Below are 27,084 nucleotides of genomic sequence, written 5' to 3'. Positions count from 1 at the left end.
CTTGCTGCCACGTGACCCTCAGTGACATCCGCAGCCCTCCACCACCATCTCCTGGTAGTTTCTGAGGACGACCCTGTCCTCCTCATCCAGGTACAGTATGGCAATGGGGCTGAGTTCAGTGGGTATGCAGCAAGCTCTGGGCACCTTGCCGTTGACGGCATGGACAAGGGTCTGAACAATGGCATGACTGGAGGAGTTCATGTGGTCGGCCAGTGGAAAGCGGCAGTCCCCTTGGCAGTAGAAGGCATTGTAGCCCCGGGGAGCAATGATCCACTCACTCCAGCCCACTCTCCTGAAGTCCACGTACAGCGGCTTCCGCCGGCATTGGCTCCGGCTCCGGCCCCGGCCTCTCCTGGGCTTCCTCCTGTGTCTGGACTGCTCCGGCTTGGAGTGCAGAGGTAGTCCCTTCCCATCCAGACCGTAGGTAACCAGGAGTGGCCTTCTCAGGGGCCAGCTCCCCTCCACGCCCTTCAGCGACCTGCTGACCCTCAGTGGCCCAGTGTCACCTCCGTCCTCTCCCACCTTCACCAGGAAGCCCACAAGCCCCTTGCCCATCCTCCTGGACTCTTCCACCACCTGGCCCACCTCAAAGACCTCCCACTGGGACCACTTGGCAGGGGACTGCCGCCTCTCCAGTAGTCGGTGAGTCGCTTGCCCAGGCAGAACCTGCCAGAGGTGGTATCCACCGACCCTCTGATGCCCAGCGTCTGCCCAGCCATCATACTCGCTGTAAAGACGCAGCTCGGCTGAGATGATCCGCTCGCCCACTGGAATGGCCGTCAGGTTGAAGATCATCTGATGCAGGTTCACTCCCTCCAACCGTGGTCCCTCCTCCTGGTCTTCTGGAGCAGAAAACAAACTGTCAGTCTGGTTAAACACGGAATGAAGACTCAACAGCAACTTTGATAGCTCGGCACAGTCAGGACAGTGGCCTATTGAATATCTTATTTATTTAGAGATACAGTGCAAACAGATCCTTCTGGGCCTGACAAGCTGCGCCACACAACAATCCACCTATTTGACACTCTCCTGACCATAGGACAGCTTACAGTGACAGTTAATATACATGTAGTTGTCCACAGACGTAACACTACTAGCCAGTATATCTCTGGACAGAGGGAGGAAACCAAAACACCCCAAGCACCTGTAGGGCGGGGTGGGCTCCATCATGGGTAAAGCCCTCCCAACCACTGTTAATTTGTGAGCCTTGTAACAGAATCTTATGTTATGAATTATCCATTGAACAGTAATCAGAATGGGCTCATGTTTTGACTGTGACACGATGTATGGTTATGGACAGCTTGATGGCACTGGGGAGTGTGCAGAAGAGATGGACGTGGAGTAACAACATTGGGATAAACCCCTCCCAACCACTGAACACATCTACATGAAACACTGTCGAGGAAAGCAGCATCCATCATCAGCAACGCAGGTCCACCCAGGTCATGTTCTCTTCTCGCTGCTGCCATCAGGAAGAAGATACTGTACAGGAGCCTCAGCACTCACACCACCAGGTTCAGGAACAGTTATTACCCCACAACCATCAGGCACCTGAACCAGTGTGGATAACTTCACTCACCACAATGAGCCTCAGGTCCCACACCACCAGGTTCAGGAACAGTTATGATCCCTCAGCCAAAATGTTCTTGAATCAAAGGGGTTAAAGTGACTCACCTTCACTTGCCCCATCACTGAAATGTTCCCACAACCTATGGACTCACTTTCAAGGACTCTTCATCTCAATATTTATTTATTGGTTGTTTGTTTATTTATTTATTATTTCTTTATTTTTGTATTTGCAGAGTTTGTTGTCTTTTGCACTCTGGTTGAATACCCTAGTTGGTGGGGTCTTTCATTTATCCTGTTATAGTTATTATTCTATAGATTTATTGCATATGCCCACAAGAAAATGAATCCCAGGCTGTAAATGTACTTTGATAATAAACTTACTTTGAACTTTGAAACCCACGTGGTCTCAGCAAGAACGTACAAGCTGTTACTTTCCCCCATTATACTTTATATACAACATATAATAGTATATGTACATTACATTATATATACCTACATAAATAAGATATTTATTTAATGTATTATAGGATTTTTTTATTTTGCTTTAGCGGTGTATTATAATATACATATAATATTTATAGGTGTGGCAGAGCAGTGTAGCGGTTAATGTAGCGCGTTACAGCATAAGCGATCACCAATCTGGGTTCAATTCCCACTACTTGTACATTCTCACCATGGCCATATGGGTTTCCTCTGGGTGATCCAGTTTCCTCTCACAGTCCAAACGTACCAGTTGGTACATTAATTTGTCCCGTGATTAGGCTAGGATTAAATCAGGGGATTGCAGTACAGACAAGAGAAAATCTGTATTAAAAAATTGGGAACTCCTACTGTACTGTATTGTTCAATGCGCTGTGTGGCAACTCAGAGTGAATGTGCCAGAGATCCGAATGCCTTGTGGGGTGTTTGTATGCTCTCTCTCCATGATCATGTGGGTTACACCCAGTGGTCTGATTTTCCTTCACTTGAGATACAACACAGAATAGGCCCTTCTGGCCCTTCAAGCCACCCAGCCAACCCCGATTTAACCCTAGCCTAATCACAGAACAATTTACAACAGCGTTTCCCAACATTTTTTATGTCTTGGACCAATACCATTAAGCAAGAGGTCAGTGGACCCCAGGTTGGGAACCCATGATTTACAATGACCAATTAACCTACTAACCAGTATGTCTTTGGACTGTGGGAGGAAACCAGAGCACCCGGATGAAGCACATGTGCTCATGCGGAGAACGTACAAACTCCTTACAGGCAGTGGGGGGAATTAAGCTCTGGTCTCGGGTACTGTAAAGCTTTGTGCTAATCACTACTCTACCTTTTCCTCCTTCATCCCATAGATGAGTGGGTTGGCAGGTTAATTGAGAGCTGTAAGTTGCCCCTGAGTGGTAGAACCTGAGTCAGGTTTGGTGGAAGGGGTTCAAGTCGTAGTGTTATACAGCATTGTTCGTGTCAACAACCAACACAGTTCGAGATGTGCTGGGAACAGCCAACAAGTGTCAACACAGCATGTCCACAACTTACTAAGCTGAACCTGTATGTCTTTGAAGTGTCAGAGAAAACGTGGAGGAGACTCACGCAGCCATGGAGAGAAGTTACAAGCTCCTCACAGTCAGTCGTAGGTATTGGACACTGATCACTGGTGCTGTAAAGTGTTCTGCTAGCTGCTACACTACCATGTGATCTCTGCCGTAAATACACCCACAGCTGAGCCTCCACAGCCATCTGGGGCAACGAATTCCACAGATTCGTCACCCTCTGGCTGAACAAATTCCTTATCTCATTTCTAAATGGATGCTCTTCTATTTTGAGGCTGTGCCCTCAGATCCTAGATTCTCCTACTAGCGGAAACTGAATCAGGTTTAGTATCATGGCATAAATCAGGAAATTAGTTGTTTTTGCAGCAGCAGTACAGTGCAATACATAATAATATAAAAAAACATGAATTACAGTAAAGCCCACCAATTCTCACCCGTCCTTCAGGATTCCTCCACTCAGCCCACCTCAAAGACCTCCTACTGGGACCAGTTGGCAGGACCTCTCCAATAGTCAGTGATCGCCCATCCAGACAGAACCTGCCAGATGTGGGAGGCAATGACCCTCCAGTGCCTGGCTTCTGCCCAGCCAACGTCCTTGCTGTAGAGAAGCAGCTCGACCAAGAAGATCTGCTCACATGGTGGAATAGCCGTCAGGTTGCAGGTCATCTGATATAGACTCGCTCCCTCCAAGTAGTGCAAAAAAACTAATCAGGTAGTGTTCAGGGGTTCAATGTCCATTCAAAAATCAGATAACAGAGGGGATGAAGCTATTTCTGAATCATTGAGTATGTGCCTTCAGGCTTCTGTATCTCCTTGCTGATGGTAGCAATAAGAACAAGGAATGACCTGGGTGATGGGGGTCCTTAATGATGGATGCAGCTTATTTGAGGCACCACATCCTGTCCAAGCCTTTCAGTAGATTTCAAAAAGACCCATCTACCCCGATCCTTCTGACACATTCCTCATATGTTAGTCCTTTAATTCCTGGGATTATTCTTGTGACATTCCCCTGAACCCTCTCCATGGCCTGTCCATCATGTGAACGTCCTCTGGACCTGCTCCATGCCCAGTCCATTTTGTGACCTTCCTCAGGAACTCTTCACACCAGTCCATCTTGTGACCTTCCCCTGGACACCCCCCCCCCCCAACAACTTTCTATAAGATCATGAGACTATAAGGCATAGGAGAAGAATAAGACTATTTGACCCATCAGGTCTGCTCCACCATTCATGGCTAATCCAATGTCCATTTTCCATCTCAGCTCCAGTCTCCCACTTTCACCCCATATCCTGACTAATCAGGAATCTATCAACCTCTGCCACAGATATACCCAATATCTTGCCCGACACATTGGCCTGTGGCAATGAATTCCACAGATTCACCACTCTCCAGCTAAAGAAATTCCTCCTCTTCTCCGTTCTGAATAACATTTCTCCATTCTGATTCTGTGTCCTCTGGTCTTGGACTCCCTCAGCATAGGAAACATCTTCTCCACATCCACTCCATTGAGGACTTTTAACATTCGATAGGTTTCAATGAGATCGCCCCTCATTCTTCTAAATTCCTGCCAGTACAGGCCCAGAACCTCCTCATATGATAAGCCTTTCAACACCAGAATAATTGTTGTGAACATTTTTGAACCCTCTCAATGTCACCACTTCTTGGATTAGGGGCCCAAATCACAAATCTTCAAGTGAGGCCTTACCAGAGATTTGTAAAGCCTCTACAATACATCCTTGTGTTTAAATTCTAGTCCTCTCAAAATGAATGCTAACATTGTATTTGCCTTCCTCACCACTGACTAAACCTGCAAATTAACCTACAGAGAACCCTGCACGAGGACTCCCAAGTCCCTTTGCAGTTCAGCTTTTGATTTTTCTCTCCATTTAGAAAATAGTCTATCCTTTATTTCTTCTACTAACATGCATGACCATATACTTCCCAACACGGTATTCCACCTGCCACTCTTTTGCCCATTCTCCTAATCTGTATAAGTCCTTCTGTAGCCTCTCTATTTCCCCAAAACTACCTGCCCCTCCACCAATCTTTGTATCATCTGCAAACTTGCCCACAAAGCCATCATTTCCATTATCCAAATTAAAGATATATAATGTAAAAAGAAGAGGTCCCAACACAGACCTCTGTGGAACACTACTAGTCACCGGCAGGAACCAGAAAAGGCCCCTTTATTCCCACTCTTTGCCTCCTGCCAATCTTTCCCTCAACATGTGGCCCAAAATTGCTTGCAACACTCCATTGTGGCCTTACAAAGCCTCAGGTGTACATCACTGCTTTTGTATTTTAGTTCGGACACTGAGAGAGAACCTTACAGAGTTTATTTTAAATCATGAAGGGCAGAAATAAGGTCGGGTCAGGGAAAACTAAAACTAGAGTGTGCAGGTGAGAGGGAAAAGTGGGCTTTCACCCAACCTTGGGGAAAAAACTATGACTGTTCACCTTATCAATATCCTTTATTTTATAAATTTCTCTGAGCTAGACTTTGATTCTCCTACACTCCATGGAATAAAGATCCAGTATGACCGACTGCTCCATGTAACTCAGACCCTCCAGTCTGGGCAGCACCCTCATAAATCTCTTCTGCGCTCTCTCCAGCTTGACAATGTTTATCCTATCACAAGGAGACCCAAACCTTCCCAAATACTCCATATGATCTCACTAATGAATTGTGTAACCACAACATAATGTCTCTACACTGAAACTGACTGATGATGGTTAGTGTGCTCAATGCCTTTTTCACTAGCTTGTCTACCTGTGAGCCTTAGGACTTGTGAATGTAGTTATCCCCTTTTATCAGGCTCTTGGATAAAAGGGGATAACTACACTCACTTGCCCCATCCATTGATCTCACTTTTAAGGACTCTTTATCTCATGTTCTCATTATTAATTGCTATTTATTTATAATTGCATTTGCACAGTTCCTTTTCTTCTGCGTTCTGGGTGATCTTTCATTGATACTGTTATACAAGGGGTGATTGATAAGTTTGTGGCCTAAGGTAGAGGGAGTCAACTTTAGAAAACCTAGCACATTTATTTTTCAACATAGTCCCCTCCTACATTTACACGTTTAGTCCAGCGGTCGTGGAGCATACGGATCCCTTCTTTGTAGAAGTCAGTCTCTTGGACCTCCAGAAGTGGTCCACAGCAGAGGTGATTGATAAGCTCATGGCCTAAGGTAGAAAGAGATGAGTTATTAACTTCAAACTTTCTGTATAATCACTCACTGCACGTGCATGTAACGAGAGCTGTATAACTCATCTCCTTCTACCTTAGGCCACGAGCTTATCAATCACCCCTGCTGTGGACCACTTCTGGAGGTCCAAGAGACTGACTTCTACAAAGAAGGGATCCGTATGCTCCACTACCGATGGACTAAGTGTGTAAATGTAGGAGAGGACTATGCTGAAAAATAAATGTGCTAGGTTTTCTAAAGTTGACTCCTTCTACCTTAGGCCATGAACTTATCAATCACGCCTCGTAGTCACTGTTCTATAGATTTGCTGAAAATTTCTCTCAGAGAAATGAATCTCAAGCTTATTTCTGGTACATATATGTTCTTCGATAAAAATGTTTACTTTGTACTTTGAACTTTTGTGTGGCCAATTTCACTTGTACTCCCAGATCCTCTGTTCCACAACACTCGTCAGTGCCCTGCCAATTCTCTGTGTAGGTCCCACCTTAGCCTGAATGTCCAGAATGCAACACCTCGCAATTACCTGTTGAAATCCATTTGCCATTCCACAGCCCATATCCCTAAATGATTGAAATCTCTGCAATTCACTATGAACCTGAGATTGGGCGGCATGGTAGTGTAGAGGTCAGCACAGTACCAATGGCCCGGGGCCAATTCCAGCCTCTGCCTGTAAAGAGTCTGTACGTTCTCCCCATGGCTGCATGGGTTTCCTCCAGGTGCTCCGGCATCCTCCCACAGTCTAAAGACGTACCTGTTGGTATGTTAATTGGTCATTGTAGATTGTCCTGAGACTAGGCTAGGATTATATCGGGGGGCAGGCTGGAGGGGGAGGAATTGCTGGGCGGTGTGGCTCGAATGACCAGAAGTGCCTACTCTGTGCTGTATCTCAATAAATAAATAAACACAGTAAATTTAGAACCATCAGCAAACTGGCTAATCATGCTACCTACATTCACACCCAGGTAACAGAGGTCCCGGTACTAACCTCTGGATTAGCCCTTAATAGTCTAACAGTGGATCGAAACTGCTCTTGAATCTCTTGGTGGGTTAACTGGCCATGATAAGTTATCCCCGTGCACAGACGGGTAGTAGGGGAGTTCTGATAGGATTGTGGGGGAAAAAATGACAGCTCCACCACTGGTACCAGCCTCCCCAGGACTGAGGACATCTTAAAGTAGCAGTGCAGTGTCCATCATCCAGGACATACCCTCTTGTCAGTGATACCATCAGGGAGGAGGTACAGGAGCCTAAAGCCACACTCAATGATTCAGGAATGCTTCTTCCCCTCTGCCATCTGATTTCTGAATGGACATTGAACCCATGAACATTCCCTCATTATTTTTTTTTCTTTCTTTTGCCTTCTTTTTGTCCTATTTATTTAGTTATATAATTGTAATTTGTAGTTTTTATTGTTATGTATTACATTGTACTGCTGCCACAAAACAATTAATTTCACGATATATGGCGGTGATATTAAACCAGATGCTGATTCTGGATTCAGATGCTGAAAATGCCAGCACAGATTCGCGGGCTGAAGGCCCTGTTTCTGTATGATCGCCTGATTGGGCACTGTCTTCCTTTCTCTACGGCTGCCAACTGACCTGTTCAGGATTTCCAGCACCCACTCCAGGAAGTGTAAAAATGATCAGCCTTAACCCCTCGCCTTCACCGAGCCTTGTCCCCCCAGAGGGTGCAATTACTTCTCCATGTTCAGTATTACTGAGGGGCAATGGTGGAAATGGTGAGCAGCTTCAAGTTCCTGGGCATCAGCATCTCAGAGGATCTATCCTGGGCACAACATGTTGATGCAATCATGAAGAAGGCATGCTAGCAGCCCTGTTCCATAAAGAATTTGAGGTGATCCGGTATGTCGCCAAAGACCCTAGAAAATTTCTATGGTATGTCACCAGAGACCCTGCAGACATACTGGGGAGCGTATTCTGACTGGTTGCATCACCGTCTGGTATGAAGGCACCAATGTACAGAATTGCAAAAAGCTACACAAGGTTGTAGACTCAGCCAGCTCCATCAGAGCACGACCCTCCACACTGTCGAGGGCATCTTCACCAGGCATTACCTGAAGAAAGTGGCGTGCATCATTAAAGAGCCTCACCTCACATCAATTGCTCTCTTTTCATTACTACCATCAGGAAGGAGGTACAAAAGCCCTGAAGGCACACACTTAATGTTTTAGGAACAGCTTCCTCCCCTGCGTAATCAGATTTCTGAATCAGCAATGAACCAACCCATGAACATCACCTCACTATTCCCCTTTTCCACTGTTTATGTGTGTATTGAAGCCTGATAGTAACTTTTTATGTCTGGCGCTGTACTGCTGCCACAAAACAACAAATTTCACAACATACGTCAAATGATAATCACCCTGATTCTGGTTCTCTGGGTGCGAATCCACGACTGAGGACATCTCCAAGGAGTGCTGGCACAAGAAAGCAGCGTCCATTGTCAAGAACCCCTACCGCCCAGGCTATGCTCACTTCACACGGCTGCCATTGGGAAGTAGGTACAGAATCCTTGGGTTCAGGAACAGTTACCACCCTACAGAAAACAAGCTCCAGAACCAGCATGGATAACTTCATTCACCTCAGCTCTGAACTGATTCCACAACCTACAAACACATTTCAAGGACTCGCCAACTCATCTTCTCGATACTATTTATTTAATTTTTTTAAATGTTTTCACAGTTTGTCTCCTTTTGTACATTGGTTGTCTGTCAGTCTTTGTTTAGAACATAGAAGGTCTAGAGCATGTTACAGGCCCTTCGGCCCACAATGTTGTGCCAACCATGTAACCCACTCGAGAAGCTGCCTAGAATTTCCCTATTGCATGGCCCTCTGTTTTTCTAAGCTCCACGTACCTATCTAAGAGTCTCGTAAAAGACCCCACTAAACCTGCACGTTTACGCAGAGTTTTACACAAATACTATTGTATTTCTTATAATTCCTGTAAATGCCTGCAGGAAAATGTATCTCAGGGTAGTATATGATGACATATATACACTTTGTTAATAAACTTCACTTGACTTTGACTTTGTGATTCAGATTCAGGTGCGGACTCTAATTTGGACGCGGACTCTTATTCGATTCGACACTCACCCAGGTGATGGAAGCAGCGGAAGGTGTTGGTCCCTGAGGTGCGGTGCTCCAGGGCGTTGAAGCTGGAGTCCTTGACTGCAGCGTAGTTCCCGGTGTGGAAGTGGTAGAGGTCCCACATGTGCTGAGGGACGATGGCCTGGCCACTGAGCTCTGGGGGTCTCTCCAGTCCGAACCTGCTCAGCAGGGTCCTGCGCAATGCTTGGGCAGCTTCCGGGTCGGGAAGGGGATGGAGGGCGTCCGGCCTGGCAACAGTCTCCGCCAGTTTCCTACCTCCCGCCATGTTCGAGTTGGCCCCTCCGTCCACCAGCACCCAGGCAAACAGCACGGCTATTAGAAGCAGACTAGCAGGGAGCATGGTGGAGCTGTACAAGATGATTCAACAGTGGTGTTAGTGCATAGTGTAACGGTGTAAACTCGAGATCGCCCTGACAGATAGATCACTTCCCAAGCACCTGTCTCTGCAGTTCAAGCAAGGGGAACCTTCACTCCCCCACATACCCCATGGGCCGGCACTCACTGGATTACAGAAGAATGAGGGGGAGGTACTCTCACTAAAACTGACTAAATATTGAAAGTCCTGGAAAGACGTTCAGAGGATATTTCCAATCATGGGGGAGTCTAGGACCAGAGGGAAGTCTCAGAATAGTAGAACGTCCCTTTAGAACAGGGATGAGGAGGAATTTCTTTAGCCAGAGAGTGGTAAGTCTGTGGAATTCATTGCCACAGATGGCTGTGGAGTCCAAGTCTTTGGATATATTTAAGCAGAGGTGGACAGATTCTTGATTAGTAAGGGTGTTAAAGTTTACAGAGAGAAGGCAGGAGAGTGGGGAGATGGAAAATAAAGTAACCATGGTGGAACGGCAGAACATACTCAATGGGCAGAATGGCCTAATTTAATGATGGTCTTTCATTAAGGACCTCCATCACCCAGGACATGTCCTCTCCTTGTTGTTACCATCAGGGAGGAGGTACAGGAGCCTGAAGACACACACTCAATGATTCAGGAACAGCTTCTTCCCCTCTGTCATCAGATTTTTGAATGGACAATTAACCCATGAACACTACCTCACTACTTTTTTATTTCTAATTTTTGCACCTCTTATTTAATTTAACTATTATATAGAATAGAATAGAATAGTACAGCACAGTACAGGCCCTTCGGCCCACAATGTTGTGCCGACTCTCAAACCCTGCCTCCCATATAAGCCCCCACCTTAGATTCCTCCATATACCTGTCTAGTAGTCTCTTAAACTTCACTAGTGTATCTGCCTCCACCACTGACTCAGGCAGTGCATTCCACACACCAACCACTCTCTGAGTAAAAAACCTTCCTCTAATATCCCCCTTGAACTTCCCACCCCTTACCTTAAAGCCATGTCCTCTTGTATTGAGCAGTGGTGCCCTCGGGAAGAGGCGTTAGCTATCCACGCTATCTATTCCTCTTATTATCTTGTAGACCTCTATCATGTCTCCTCTCATCCTCCTTCTCTCCAAAGAGTAAAGCCCTAGCTCCCTTAATCTCTGATCATAATGCATACTTTCTAAACCAGGCAGCATCCTGGTAAATCTCCTCTGTACCCTTTCCAATGCTTCCACATCCTTCCTATAGTGAGGCGACCAGAACTGGACACAATACTCCAAGTGTGGCCTAACCAGAGTTTTATAGAGCTGCATCATTACATCGTGACTCTTAAACTCTACCCCTCGACTTATGAAAGCTAACACCCCATAAGCTTTCTTAACTACCCTATCCACCTGTGAGGCAACTTTCAGGGATCTGTGGACATGTACCCCGAGATCCCTCTTCTCCTCCACACTATCAAGTATCCTGTCATTTACTTTGTACTCTGCCTTGGAGTTTGTCCTTCCAAAGTGTACCACCTCACACTTATCCGGGTTGAACTCCATCTGCCACTTCTCAGCCCACTTCTGCATCCTATCAATGTCTCTCTGCAATCTTTGTCAATCCTCTACACTATCTACAACACCACCAACCCTTGTGTCGTCTGCAAACTTGCCAACCCACCCTTCTACCCCAACATCCAGGTCATTAATAAAAATCACGAAAAGTAGAGGTCCCAGAACAGATCCTTGTGGGACACCACTAGTCAGAATCCTCCAATCCGAATGTACTCCCTCCACCACCACCCTCTGCCTTCTGCAGGCAAGCCAATTCTGAATCCACCTGGCCAAACTTCCCTGGATCCCATGCCTTCTAACTTTCTGAATAAGCCTACCGTGTGGAACCTTGTCAAATGCCTTACTAAAATCCATATAGATCACATCCACTGCACTACCCTCATCTATATGCCTGATCACCTCCTCAAAGAACTCTATCAGGCTTGTTAGACATGATCTGCCCTTCACAAAGCCATGCTGACTGTCCCTGATCAGACCATGATTCTCTAAATGCCTATAGATCCTATCTCTAAGAATATTTTCCAACAGCTTTCCTACCACAGACGTAAGGCTCACTGCTCTATAATTGCCCGGACTATCCCTACTACCTTTTTTGAACAAGGGAACAACATTCACCTCCCTCCAATCCTCCAGTACCATTCCCGTGGACAACGAGGACATAAAGATCCTAGCCAGAGGCTCAGCAATCTCTTCTCTCGCCTCGTGGAGCAGCCTGGGGAATATTCCGTCAGGCCCCAAGGACTTATCTGTCCTAATGTATTTTAACAACTCCAACACCTCCTCTCCCTTAATATCAACATGCTCCAGAACATCAACCTCACTCATATTGTCCTCACCATCATCAAGTTCCTTCTCATTGGTGAATACCGAAGAGAAGTATTCATTGAGGACCTCACTCACTTCCACAGCCTCCAGGCACATCTTCCCACCTTTATCTCTAATCGGTCCTCCCTTCACTCGTGTCATCATTTTTTTCTTCACATAATTGAAGAATGCCTTGGGGTTTTCCTTTACCCTACTTGCCAAGGCCTTCTCATGCCCCCTTCTTGCTCTTCTCAGCCCCTTCTTAAGCTCCTTTCTTGCTTCCCTATATTCCTCAATAGACCCATCTGATCCTTGCTTCCTAAACCTCATGTATGCTGCCTTCTTCCTCCTGACTAGATTTTCCACCTCACTTGTCACCCATGGTTCCTTCACCCTACCATTCTTTATCTTCCTCACTGGGACAAATTTATCCCTTACATCCCACAAGAGATCTCTAAACATCGACCACATGTCCATAGTACATTTCCCTGCAAAAACATCATCCCAATTCACACCCGCAAGTTCTAGCCTTATAGCCTCATAATTTGCCTTTCCCCAATTAAAAATTTTCCTGTCCTCTTTGATTCTATCCTTTTCCATGATAATTATAAAGGCCAGGGAGCGGTGGTCACTGTCCCCCAGATGCTCACCCACTGAGAGATCTGTGACCTGACCCGGTTCATTACCTAGTACTGGATCTAGTATGGTATTCCCCCTGCTCGGCCTTTCCACATACTGCAACAGGAATCCATCCTGGACACACTTAACAAACTCTGTCCCATCTAAACCCTTGGAACTAATCAGGTGCCAATCAATATTAGGGAAGTTAAAGTCACCCATGATAACGACCCTGCTATTTTTGCACCTTTCCAAAATCTGCCTCCCAATCTGCTCCTCTGTATCTCTGCTGCTACCAGGGGGCCTATAGAATACCCCCAGTAGAGTAACTGCTCTCTTCCTGTTCCTGACTTCCACCCATATTGACTCAAAAGAGGATCCTGCTACATTACCCACCCTTTCTGTAGCTGTAATAGTATCCCTGACCAGTAATGCCACCCCTCCTCCCCTGTTTCCGCCCTCTCTATCCCTTTTAAAGCACTGAAATCCAGGAATATTGAGAATCCATTCCTGCCCTGGTGCCAGCCAAGTCTCTGTAATGGCCACCACATTATAATTCCATGTATGTATCCAAGCTCTCAGTTCATCACCTTTGCTCCTGATGCTTCTTGCATTGAGGTACACACATTTCAGCCCTTCTACCTTACTGTCTTTACACCGTTTATTCTGCTTCTCTTTCCTCAAAGCCTCTCTGTATGTTAGATCTGGCTTTACTTCATGCACTTCTTTCACTGCTCTATCGCTCTGGGTCCCATCCCCCTCGCAAATTAGTTTAAACCCTCCCGAACCATGCTAGCAAACTTACCTGCAAGGATATTTCTCCCCCTCGAGTTCAGGTGCAACCCATCCAATCTGTACAGGTCCCACCTTCCCCAGAAGAGATCCCAATGATCTAAAAATCTAAAACCCTGCTCCCTGCACCAACTCCTCAGTCACGCATTCAACTGCCATCTCCTCCAATTCTTACCATCTCTGTCACGTAGCACTGGCAGCAATCCTGAGAACGTCACCCTTGAGGTCCTGTTCTTCAGCCTTCTGCCTAATTCCCGAAACTCACACTTCAGGACCTCATCCCTCTTCCTGCCTATGTCGTTGGTCCCAACATGTATCACGACTTCTGGTTGCTTTCCCTCACGTACCAGGATGTCGTGCACCCGGTCAGAGACATCCCAGACCCTGGCACCCGGGAGGCAACAAACCATGCGGGTGTCCTTCTCACGTCCACAAAATCTCCTGTCTGCTCCCCTGACTATAGAATCTCCAATGATGACAGCTCTCCTCTTCTCCGTCCCACCCTTCTGCACCACAGGGTCAGACTCAGTGCCGGAGGCCCTGCCATCGTGGCTCACACCTGGTCGGTCGTCCCCGCCAACAGTATCCAGGACGGTAAACTTATTATTCAGGGGAATAGCTACAGGGGTGACTACAATTATATACTTAATATAATTTACAGTTTTTACATCAATTATTATGTATTGCATTGTACTGCTTGTAAATTGCATTGTGTATCTCACAACATATGCTAGTGATATTAGACCTGATTCTGATTATGCTCCCATGTCTTATGATCTTATCTCACACTAGTGTTGCGTTTATTATGTAAATTATATATAATTTCTGGTCATTTAAGTTGATGTGATGCAAAAGTCTGCCTTTCACAACATTTTGACCTGTGTTTGTATGCCTATGAAACTAAACTTGAACTTGAATAAAGACTGTTTCCTTTCTTATAAAAAAGAATTACAACACTTTAAAAGGACTGACGGATCAGGACAAATTATGATCAATATACAGGCCATGCCACTCAGGGAATTAGTCTATGCTTTTATTTTTCTCTTTCTCTGTGGTTGTGTCATTTTTTTGTTGTCATAACCATGTGTGTTATTTGTGCTGTGTGCTACAGTCTGTGCAAAAATCTGGGGCACATACATATAGCTAGAGTGCCTAAGACCTTTGCACAGTACTGTAGTAATTTATGTATTGCACTGTATTGCTGTGGTAAAAGAAAAACAAATTTCATGACATATGTGAGTGCTGATAAACCTGGTTTTGATACGGGTGTCTACTGTGGACTGAGAGTGGGAAGGGGCCAGAGAGAGGGGAATCATGGTTGGGAAAAGGGGAAGGGAGAGGGGAGGGAATGGGAAACATCAGAGAGGCATTCAATAAACCTGTTGTTTGGAATTAAGATTCAAGATTCAACTATCTAGCCATCTACGTTGGCTGGAGTCAGGGCTTTATGCTTTGGTTCTTGGTAGGATCACCCATGCAAATGAGGTCATCCATGCAAAGGGTAGGGGCCAGACTCAGAGTGGCCCACCGGTCCTCCAGGTTCGGGTGTTCAGCTCAGGGCTAACAATCCTGACTGGTAAAACAAAATTGTTATACAAACAACATCACACGAAGTTGAAACAAACAGTGTTTATTGTTTTTTAATCACAATCTCTCATGGAATCCCCAGTGACCTCTCACAGAGTGGAATCCTGGTTGAGAAATTCTGCTCTGGAGAGTGTTGTGTTTGAAAGTCCCTGGAGATCAGCAATTTCTGAGATACTCAGACCACACCATCTGACACCAACAGTTGTTCCAAGGCCAAAGTCACTTAGATTCTTATGTTTGGTCTGAACAACAACTGAACATTTTGACCATGTCTGCATGCTTTCATGCATTGAGTTGCTGCCACATGATTGGCTGATTAGATATTTTCTGAATTAATGAGCAGGTGTACATAGAACATACATAGAACATAGAATAGTACAGCACAGTACAGGCCCTTCGGCCCATAATGTTGTGTCAACCCTTAAACCCTGCCTCCCATATCACCCCCCACCTTAAATTCCTCCATATACCTGTCCAGTAGTCTCTTAAACTTCACTAGTGTATCTGCCTCCACCACTGACTCAGGCAGTGCATTCCACGCACTAACCACTCTCCGAGTGAAAAACCTTCCTCTAATATCCCCCCTGAACTTCCCACCCCTTAACTTAAAGCCATGTCCTCTCGTATTGAGCAGTGGTGCCCTGGGGAAGAGGCGCTGGCTGTCCACTCTATCTATTCCTCTTAATATCTTGTATGTAGAAACATAGAAACATAGAAAATAGGTGCAGGAGTAGGCCATTTGGCCCTTCGAGCCTGCACCGTCATTTATTATGATCATGGCTGATCATCCAACTCAGAACCCTGCACCAGCCTTCCCTCCATACCCCCTGATCCCCGTAGCCACAAGGGCCATATCTAACTCCCTCTTAAATATAGCCAATGAACTGGCCTCAACTGTTTCCTGTGGCAGAGAATTCCACAGATTCACCACTCTCTGTGTGAAGAAGTTTTTCCTAATCTCAGTCCTAAAAGGCTTCTCCTTTATCCCCAAACTGTGACCCCTCGTTCTGGACTTCCCCAACATCGGGAACAATCTTCCTGCATCTAGCCTGTCCAATCCCTTTAGGATTTTATACGTTTCAATCAGATCCCCTCTCAATCTTCTAAATTCCAGCAAGTACAAGCCCAGTTCATCCAGTCTTGCTTCATATGAAAGTCCTGCCATCCCAGGAATCAATCTGGTGAACCTTCTTTGTACTCCCTCTATGGCAAGGATGTCTTTCCTCAGATTAGGGGACCAAAACTGCACACAATACTCCAGGTGTGGTCTCACCAAGGCCTTGTACAACTGCAGTAGTACCTCCCTGCTCCTGTACTCGAATCCTCTTGCTATGAATGCCAGCATACCATTCGCCTTTTTCACTGCCTGCTGTACCTGCATGCCCACTTTCAATGACTGGTGTATAATGACACCAAGGTCTCGTTGCACCTCCCCTTTTCCTAATCGGCCACCATTCAGATAATAATCTGTTTTCCTATTTTTGCCACCAAAGTGGATAACTTCACATTTATCCACATTAAATTGCATCTGCCATGAATTTGCCCACTCACCCAACCTATCCAAGTCACCCTGCATCCTCTTAGCATCCTCCTTACAGCTAACACTGCTGCCCAGCTTCGTGTCATCCGCAAACTTGGAGATGCTGCATTTAATTCCCTCATCCAAGTCATTAATATATATTGTAAACAACTGGGGTCCCAGCACTGAGCCTTGCGGTACCCCACTAGTCACTGCCTGCCATTCTGAAAAGGTCCCGTTTATTCCCACTCTTTGCTTCCTGTCTGCTAACCAATTCTCTATCCACATCAATACCTCACCCCCAATACCGTGTGCTTTAAGTTTGCACACTAATCTCCTGTGTGGGACCTTGTCAAAAGCCTTTTGAAAATCCAAATATACCACATCCACTGGTTCTCCCCTATCCACTCTACTGGTTACATCCTCAAATCATGTCCTCCTCGATCATGTCTCCTCTCATCCTCCTTCTCTAAGAGTAAAGCCCTAGCTCCCTTAATCTCTGATCATAATCCATACTCTCTAAACCAGGCAGCATCCTGGTAAATCTCCTCTGTACCCGTTCCAATGCTTCCACATCCTTCCTATAGTGAGGTGACCAGAAATGGACACAGCACTCCAGGTGCGGCCTAACCAGAGTTTTATAGAGCTGCATCATTACATCGCGACTCTTAAACTCTATCCCTTGACTTATGAAAGCTAACACCCCATAAACTTTCTTAACTACCCTATCTACCTGTGAGGCAACTTTCAGGGGTCTGTGGACATGTACCCCCAGATCCCTCTGTTCCTCCGCACTACCAGGTATCCTGCCATTTACTTTGTACTCTGCCTTGGAGTTTGTCCTTCCAAAGTGTACCACCTCACACTTCTCCGGGTTGAACTCCATCTGCCACTTCTCAGCCCACTTCTGCATCCTATCAATGTCTCTCTGCAATCTTCAACAATCCTCTACACTATCTACAACACCACCAACCTTTGTGTCGTCTGCAAACTTGCCAACCCACTCTTCTAACCCCACATCCAGATCGTTAGTGAAAATCACGAGAAGTAGAGATCCCAGAACCAATCTTTGTGGGACACCACTAGTCAGAATCCTCCAATCCGAATGTACTCCCTCCACCATGACCCTCTGCCTTCTGCAGGCAAGCCAATTCTGAATCCACCTGGCCAAACTTCCCTGGATCCCATGCCTTCTGACTTTCTGAATAAGCCTACCATGTGGAACCTTGTCAATTGCCTTACTAAAATCATGTAGATCACATCCACTGCACTACCCTCATCTATATGCCTGGTCACCTCCTCAAAGAATTCTATCAGGCTTGTTAGACATGATCTGCCCTTCACAAAGCCATGCTGACTGTCCCCGATCAGACCATGATTCTCTAAATGCCCATGGATCCCTTTGATTCTCTAAATGCCCATAGATCCCATCTCTAAGAATCTTTTCCAACAGCTTTCCCACCACAGACGTAAGGCTCACTGATCTATAATTACCCAGACTAACCCTACTACCTTTTTTGAACAAGGGAACAACATTCGCCTCCCTCCAATCCTCCGGTACCATTCCCTTGGACAACGAGGACATAAAGATCCTAGCCAGAGGCTCAGCAATCTCTTCCCTCACCTTGTGGAGCAGCCTGGGGAATATTCCGTCAGGCCCCGGCGACTTATCCGTCCTAATGTATTTTAACAACTTCAACACCTCCTCTCCCTTAATATCAACATGCTCCAGAACATCAACCTCACTCATATTGTCCTCACCATCATCAAGTTCCCTCTCATTGGTGAATACCGAAGAGAAGTATTCATTGAGGACCTCGCTCACTTCCACAGCCTCCAGGCACATCTTCCCACCTTTATCCGTAATCGGTCCTACCTTCACTCCTGTCATCCTTTTGTTCTTCACATAATTGAAGAATGCCTTGGGGTTTTCCTTTACCCTACTCGCCAAGGCCTTCTCATGCCCCTTTCTTGCTCTTCTCAGCCCCTTCTTAAGCTCCTTCTTGCTTCCCTATATTCCTCAATAGACCCATCTGATCCTTGCTTCCTAAACCTCATGTATGCTGCATTCTTCCACCTGACTAGATTTTCCACCTCACTTGAAACCCATGGTTCCTTCACCCTACCATTGTTTATCTTCCTCACCGGGACAAATTTAACCCTAACATCCTGCAAGAGATCCCTAAATATCGACCACATGTCCATAGTACATTTCCCTGCAAAAACATCATCCCAATTCACACCCGCAAGTTCTAGCCTTATAGCCTCATAATTTGACCTTCCCCAATTAAAAATTTTCCTGTCCTCTCTGATTCTGTCCTTTTCCATGATAATTATAAAGGCCAGGGAGCGGTGGTCACTGTCCCCCAGATGCTCACCCACTGAGAGATCTGTGACCTGACCCGGTTCATTACCTAATAATAGATCTAGTATGGCACTCCCCCTAGTCGGCCTGTCCACATACTGTGACAGGAATCCGTCCTGGACACTCTTAACAAACTCTGCTCCGCCTAAGCCATTGGAACTAATCAGGTGCCAATCAATATTAGGGAAGTTAAAGTCACCCATGATAACGACCCTGTTATTTTTGCACCTTTCCAAAATCTGCCTCCCAATCTGCTCCTCTGTATCTCTGCTGCTACCAGGGGGCCTATAGAATACCCCCAATAGAGTAACTGCTCCCTTCCTGTTCCTGACTTCCACCCATACTGACTCAAAAGATGATCCTGCTACATTACCCACCCTTTCTGTAGCTGTAATAGTATCCCTGACCAGTAATGCCACCCCTCCTCCCCTTTTCCCGTCCTCTCTATCCCTTTTGAAGCACTGAAATCCAGGAATATTGAGAATCCATTCCTGCCCTGGTGCCAGCCAAGTCTCTGTAATGGCCACTACATCATAATTCCATGTATGTACCCAAGCTCTCAGTTCATCACCTTTGTTCCTGATGCTTCTTGCATTGAGGTACACACACTTTAGCCCTTCTACCTTTACACCCTTATTCTGCTTCTCTTTCCTCAAAGCCTCTCTATATGTTAGATTTGGCTTTACTCCATGCACTTCTTTCACTGCTCTATCGCTCCGGGTCCCATCCCCGTTGCAAATTAGTTTAAACCCTCCCGAACCATGCTAGCAAACCTACCTGCAAGGATATTGCTCCCCCTCGAGCTCAGGTGCAATCTGTACAGTACAGGTGAACTCTGACTGTCTTGCCTAGTGGAGTGGGCAGGACTGAGAGATAGGTGCACTGTGCAATATAACACAAAGAGAGAAAGCTATTCAGCCCATCGTGACAGTGACAGCTCTTTCCCCACCTTGCTTATATTCTCTGCATCACATAAGACAACTGTTCAGCATATTGAATCCATACTCTCAGGGCATTCCCCGTCAATCCCGCTCACCCACCCACTTGTTTCTCTGTGAACGATTCCACTACTCAGGTGCGACGGTTCCCCACTGATTATCTGGCCGTGCCCCCCCTCCCAACACCTAATTAACCCACGGACCGCACGTCTTTGACTTGTGGGAGGCAACTGAAGAACTTCGGGGAAGAACTCACACAGTCACAGGAAGGATGTGTGAACTCCACACGGAAATATCTGAGGTCGGCATCAAACCTAAGTCATCCGAATTATGAGACAACAGAATTTCTTGCTGTTCTGCTGTGTTGCCCCAGTGGTACATAGAACACAAACAGAATCGGAATCAGGTTTAAAATGACCGGCATTTGTCGTGAAATGTGTTAACTTTGCAGCAGCAGTACAACACAATATATGATGTTGAATGTTGAAAGGACTAGATAGGGTGGATGTGGTGAGGATGTTTCCTATGGTGGGGGTATCCAGAACTAGGGGGCACAGCCTCAAAATTGAGGGATGACCCTTTAGAACAGAGGTAAGGAGGAATTTTTTTAGCCAGTGAGTAGTAAATCTGTGGAATGCTCTGCAGTGGAGGCCAAGTCTGTGGGTCTACTTAGGGCAGAAGTTGATTGTTTCCTGATCGGTCAGGACATCAAAGGATATGGCGGGAAGGCAGGTGTGTGGGGTGGAGTGGGATCCGGGATCGGCCATGATCGAATGGCGGAGCAGACTCGATGAGCTGAATGGTTTAATTCTGCCCCTATGTCTTATGGAATAATGATAAATGTAGATAAAACTGTATTACAGTAAGTATATATGTGCGAATTAAATAGCTAAGTTAAAAAGCAAAAACAGAAATAAATTTAAAAAGTAGTGAGGTAGTGTTCATGGGTTCAATATCCATTTGGTGATCAGATAGCAGAGGGGAAGAAGCTGTTCCTGAATCATTGAGTGTGTGCCTTCTGGCTTCTGTATCTCCTACCTGATGGTAGAAAAGAGAAGAGGGCATGTCCTGGATGATGGGGGTCATTAATGATAGTTGCTGCCTTCCTGAGGCACTGCTCAGTACAGTAGAGTATAGGCCCTTCAGCATGCACTATTGTACCGACCTTTGAACCTACTCTAAATTCAATCTAACTGCTCCCTCCCACATAATTCTCCATTTCTTTCACCTATGATGTTTCCAGTGTATTTCCCTCTACTAACACTCCTGGCATCACATTCAATTTCCTCTTTTTCCAAATAGGAATGCAATCCTTTCAGTAAGCTCCCATTGAAACATAGCCCCTGTACCCTAGTTATCTATACACGCCTAAGACTTTTGCATAGTACTGTATACGTAATCATATCATTAAATAAGAAGTGCAAATGGAGAGCAAAAATTATGAATGTTCGTGGTTTCGTTGTCCATTCAGAGAAGGTGCAAGGGAAGAAGCTGTGTCTGAAATGTTGAATGTGTGCCTTCAGACTCCTCACTCTCCTTCCTGATGGTATTAATAAGAAAGGGGCATATCCTAAGCGATGGAGACATGGGTCATCTACAGGTATAAGGGAGTTAGTTTAACTCGTCATTGAATGGTGCAGACAGCCTGGGTGGGAGGGCCTGTTCTGGTGCTCTACTGTTCCCTGCTCCCTGTCCAGTTTTGATCTTCCCTGCTCTGAGTTTCTCTGATGGGAATGTTGAGCAAATGGTGGGTTCACTGCCCTCTGATATGAGGGCAGGGTGTATTGCCAGGAGGGGTTACGTCACTGCCAATGTTCTTGCCTGGAGAACCTACTGGCAACAGGATCTTTGCAGACGTTGGGGACTCCTATCAACACCCTTCATTCAGTCCTGGCAGGGAGGCACAGCTTCTTTCATCTACTATACATTCCCAATATTAGTAAAATAAGTACAAAACTTAAACACGAGAGATTCTGTAGATGCTGGAAATTCATAGCTACAGATCAGGCAGCATCTATGGAAATAAATAGACAGTCAACATTTCAGGCCAAGACCCTTCTTCAGGACTAGCTACCAGGTGTAAAGTGTGCTTGATGCTTTGTCTATCCACGGCCTCCTCTACTATAAAGATGAAGCCACACTCAGGTTGGAGGAACAACAGCTTATATTCCATCTGGGTAGCCTCCAACCTGATGGCATGAACATTGACTTCTCTAACTTCCGCTAATGCCCCACCTCCTCTTCATACCCCATCCGTTATTTATTTATATACACACATTCTTTCTCTCTCTCTCTCTCCTTTTTCTCCCTCTGTCCCTCTGACTATACTCCTTGCCCATCCTCTGGGCTTTTCCCCCCTCCCTCTTTTCCTTGTCCCTAGGCCTCCTGTCCCATGTTCATCTCATATCCTTTTTGCCAATCACCTGTCCAGCTCTTGGCTCCATCCCTCCCCCTCCTGTCTTCTCCCATCATTTCAGATCTCCCCCTCCCCCTCCCACTTTCAAATCTCTTACTAGCTCTTCTTTCAGTTAGTCCTGACGAAGGGTCTCGGCCTGAAACGTCGACTGTTCCTCTTCCTAGAGATGCTGCCTGGCCTGCTGCGTTCACCAGCAACTTTGATGTGTGTTACCAGGTGTAAAGAAGTGCTTTGCCTATGACCACAAGAACCCACAGGGAGTTGTGGACACAGCTCAGGCAATGTCCCCACCTCCCCTGGTCATTCCCTCTCCTCTCCTCTCCCGCTGGGCAGAAGATACAAAAGCCTGAAATATATCCAGCCAGGCTCAATGACACAATGTGCCAGGGGAGTTCAGCAAATCAGGTAGCCTCTATGGATGAGAATGAACAGTCGACGTTTTGGGTCGAGACCTTTCATTAGGACTCGACAGCTTCTACCCCGTGTGTTATGAGACTGCTGAACAGTCCCCTGGAATGGAGGGCCAAATGGCCTAATTCTGCTTCTGTCCTATGGTCTTGTGATAAGATGGACTCAATGTCACAATCTACCTCACTGTGGCCTTGCAGCTGATTGTCCGTCTGCACGGCCCTCTCTCTGGTTACTGTAACACACTATTCTGCATTCTGTTACTGTTTTCCCTTGTTCTACCTTGATATACTGTGTAATAAAGTGACCTGTACTGATGCATACAACACTAAGTATTTCATTCTACCTTCATGAAACATTCATAAACTGATTTACTGATTTAATTTACCAGATCCTCTTCACCATAAGACTTCTGGCGAGAGGAAGGTCTACTCAATAATGATAATGCTTAGAGCTCCCAGACGGCGATCTCTTCATCTTGAGTGTGAGTTCCCAGTCCCACTCCAGGCCTCATGGCTAACTCTCCCACAATCTTTAAATTGGGAATCCTGTCCATTGGGAATAAAAGAGTTTCCCACGGAGTCCACTGTCATCAGACCCTCAAATGGACCTCTTGTTACTTTATTCCCTGTACTACCTCAATGCACAGTGTAATGATCTGATCTGTATGAACAGTAGGTAAGCCAAGATTTTCACTGTATTTCAGTACATGTGACAATAACGAACAAATTCCAAGTATTGAAATTCTCTGTCTGTCCTTGGAGATAATTTCACATCTTGGAAGGCATCCATTTTCTGTGTGTACTTCAGACAGGGTTATTCACGTTCTCAACCGTGGTAATGTCATTAGTAGGGTTACTGCCTGTTCTTCCCAATATTCTGCTTCCTTCCTGACCTCCAGTGATGTCCATGTGGAGTTACCATGTGCTGTGACCATGTGATTTTTTTCACCCAACAACCATGTGCTTGCTCCCATTACCCCCCAAAATCCCAAAGGCACGTAGATCATTGGGTTAATTGGCCTCTGCAATTTGTCCCTGGTGTGTATGTTAGGGGTATAAAAATTAGGAGGTAAGGGAGTTGATAGGACTGTGGAGAAAACAGATACAAGGAAAATTAGTGTGGGTTAGGATTACCCCGAGGGCTAGCACAGAGTTAGTGGGCAGGCTGAGAGTGGGAGGGGAACCCTGGTGGAGAACGTTTTCGCCTGGGCTGCTTAGTGAGCGGTTGTTCCAGAACTACATATTTCTGTACATCTACCTGCAGGATGGGGTGGAGTGCCCCTTCAGTTGTCTCCCTTGGGGGAGGGGGACCTGTAATAGGGGATAGAGAGGGCTATGCACGAGTTCAACCGAGATATAACTTCCCTACTTTCTGTAGTTTTCAGTGATCCCTTTTGTATCTGAGTGTGTGGGGAATCTGGATTAATTTAACAGTGAACTGCCCTATTCTCTATAGATCCAATCTGTATTGAAGCCCCCCCACCAAAATCCTGGCCTATGCACCCCCACAAACCCTGGCCCACATCCCCCCCTCAGCCTGAGCTCTATTACTGCCAGGTCCCCCTTTCTCCATTAGGTCCTCAACTCTATCTCCCAACTTTATCGCTAAATCCTAACATCTGCACCCCTCTCTCTGCCAGCCCCTCAGATCTATCCCCCAACCTGACTCTTCCCTCCACTTCCCCACACACCAGGTTTGTGTGGGTTTGTGGAAGAAATCAGAATTGAAGCCTTTGGTTTAAGATGGTGGTGGTGAGCCTGGTGGCAAAAAAGAAGAGAACAACTAAATACTTTATTAATCACATTTTTCTAACAAATGATCACTGCAAACAATAGGCTGCTACTTCCTCATCAGAGCTGAGCATTTGAAGTGCCTGTACAGCCTAACATTATTGCAGTGTGAGTTGAAGTCTTGAAGGTGCAGGGCAGTTGTGGCATGGTGGGCCGAATTGAGGCAGTGGGGTCCAGCCAGAGAGCGGGTATTGAGCCAATGTATAGCTATTGCTGGAGCGGACTTGGAGGCAATTTGACGCAGCAGAACCAAGGCAGGGCGAGGCAGACTTGAGGTGGAGCCCGCGCCTGAGAAAAGATTCAAGGTTTGATCAATTTAAACACTGGGCCAAATTGGAAAGCCAAACTGAGGTGGGGTCTCAGCCGTATCGGAACAGCAGGGCCCGGGTCTGAGAGGAGGGAGTAACCCAAGCTTTGGACAATTTAAACACTGGGCCAGGTTTAGAAGGTCAGGAATGTCGGGGCCAGGTGAGAGTGACATGCCAATTCAGATCTCTGCTCTGTGGTTTACCTGTTTCTGTGCTGACCTGAGGAACCTGAGCCTGCAATTAACTTTTGAATCAGCCTGGCTGTGGATTCACCTCAGTTCTGAATGCTGTTTGCTTTTGCTTTTCTTTTCTGTACAGACTGGGTATTTGACGGTCTTCATTTTAGTGGGTCCTTTTGGGTTTCTTTGTTTTATGGCTGTCTGTAAGGAGGCAAATCTCAAGGTTTTCTAAAGTATATGTACTTTGGTAATAAACGTACTGTGAACTTTGAATGGTCTTCTTCCAATTATTCAGGGAAGTACAGTATGTTAAACACTGGAAGTTGCCCTGTAGGATTTTCCTCTCTGGCTTGTAGGGTAGAGGGATCGGAGAGAGAAGAGTGTGATGAGAAAAGAACATAGAACATAGAAATTTACAGCACATTACAGGCCCTTCGGCCCACAATGGAGCCAACCATGTAACCTACTGTAGAGGCTGCCTAACGCATAGTCCTCTGTTTTTCCAGGCTCTGTGTATCTACCTAAGAGGCTCTTAAAAGACACCATGGTATCCGCTTCCACCACAGCCGCCGGCAGTGCATTCCACACACCCACCACACTCTGTGTGAAAAACTTAGCCACGACATCCCTTGGTACCTATTTCCAAGCACCTTAAAACTATGCCCCCTCATGTTAGCCATTTCAGTCCTGGGAAAAAGCCTTTGGCTGTCTACATGATCAATGCCTCTGATCATCTTGTACACCTCTATCAGGTCACCTCTCATCCTCCGCAGCTCCAAGGAGAAAAGGCCAAGTTCACTCAACCTATTCTCATAAGGTACGCCCTCCAATCCAGGGAACATCCTTGTAAATCTCCTCTGCAGTCTCTCTATAGTATCCACATCCTTGCTGTAGTGAGGTGACTAGAAGTGAACACAGTACTCCAAGTGAGGTCTGACCAAGCTCTTAAATAGCAGTAACAAAAGTGTGTTAATTAGCCACTAATTACCCCCAGAGTTGCTGAGTGGTTGAATTTGAGAAGGAATTGATTAACTCAACATATTGATGCCGTCACAAAGAAGGTATGCCTGCTGCTTCCACTTCGTTAGGAGTTTGAAGAGATTCGGTATATCACCAAAGTCTCTAGCGGATTTCCAAGAAGTATGGTGGACTGACTGCATCTCCGTGTGATAGGGACGGTCCAGCCACGGGACTGCAGCTCAGCCAGCTCCGTCAAGGACTGTCAGCCCTCCCCACCATCACGATCATCTTCTAAAGGTGGTGTCCCGGCCACGCTAGAGATTTAAGTAGCATACCAACGGGTATGGGAGGACGGGAAGACACCCATGCACTGCTGCGGGAATTAAACCAGGGTCGGCTGTACTGTACTACTGTGAAGCGTTGTGCTCTTGGTTGCCCTCTCCAGTCACTGTCCATAGCCAGGGCTCCATTGTCAATATGTACACTGCAAGATCCCATGAACAGTCACGCTGACGCGGCTCGCACGGAGTTATGAATGGGTGGGTGTTTGTGGAGGAGTGGGGTAAATAACTGTTCGATCCCGGGAGCGCCTGTGCCCTCGGGATCCTCCCTGCCCACCGAAAGAGGGGGCCCAGTAACCTCAGAGTAATCCCTTTCCCCAAACTCACTAAACGGGACGTCTCTACGCCTTGGACAGCAGGTGGGACATTTCCTTCGAAGTGCGGTCACTGCCGCTAAACAGCGCATGGTAAGTTTCCGCAAAGTCGTGGAAAGGGAGCCTCGATCATTCTTTAGTTGTTGTTGGTGGTAGTGGTTTAAGACAGTATCACCCCGCGGTACCAAATCCCACCGAGAGAAGTGACTGTCACGCTATCTGTCCGGCAGCCTCCCGGACGGGGTCTCGATTCCACCCGGCAGAGGTTTCGGACACCGGGGCAACCTCACAACTCGCAGTTAGTTGGTTCTGATCTAGAACAAGCAAATGACCCATCCCCAACCAACGCCCTGACTTCAAACGACAGGCATGATTAAAACAATTAAAACCTTC

General features: G+C 46.3%; 1 protein-coding gene across 2 annotated transcripts in view; it reads right to left on the bottom strand.

The window, feature by feature from the left end:
- The window catches only part of LOC134355099 (bone morphogenetic protein 2-like), a 27,310-nt gene continuing 226 nt past the window's right edge, over positions 1-27,084 (bottom strand). The window contains exons 2-3 of one of the 2 annotated variants that reach the window (XM_063064837.1): positions 9,429-9,790; positions 1-842 (exon numbers count right to left, since the gene is read on the bottom strand). In XM_063064837.1, the coding sequence (XP_062920907.1) occupies positions 19-842; positions 9,429-9,783 (1,179 nt within the window). In that variant the 5' untranslated portion in view covers positions 9,784-9,790 and the 3' untranslated portion in view covers positions 1-18. The remainder of the gene's footprint in view (positions 843-9,428; positions 9,791-27,084) is intronic. The other variant, XM_063064838.1, reaches the window with a different exon arrangement.

The sequence above is a fragment of the Mobula hypostoma genome, chromosome 12 (genome assembly GCF_963921235.1).
Source record: "Mobula hypostoma chromosome 12, sMobHyp1.1, whole genome shotgun sequence".
Taxonomy (NCBI): Eukaryota; Metazoa; Chordata; class Chondrichthyes; order Myliobatiformes; family Myliobatidae; genus Mobula; species Mobula hypostoma.
Note: the sequence above shows the minus strand (reverse complement) of the source record. Positions and strands in the feature narration are given on the sequence as shown.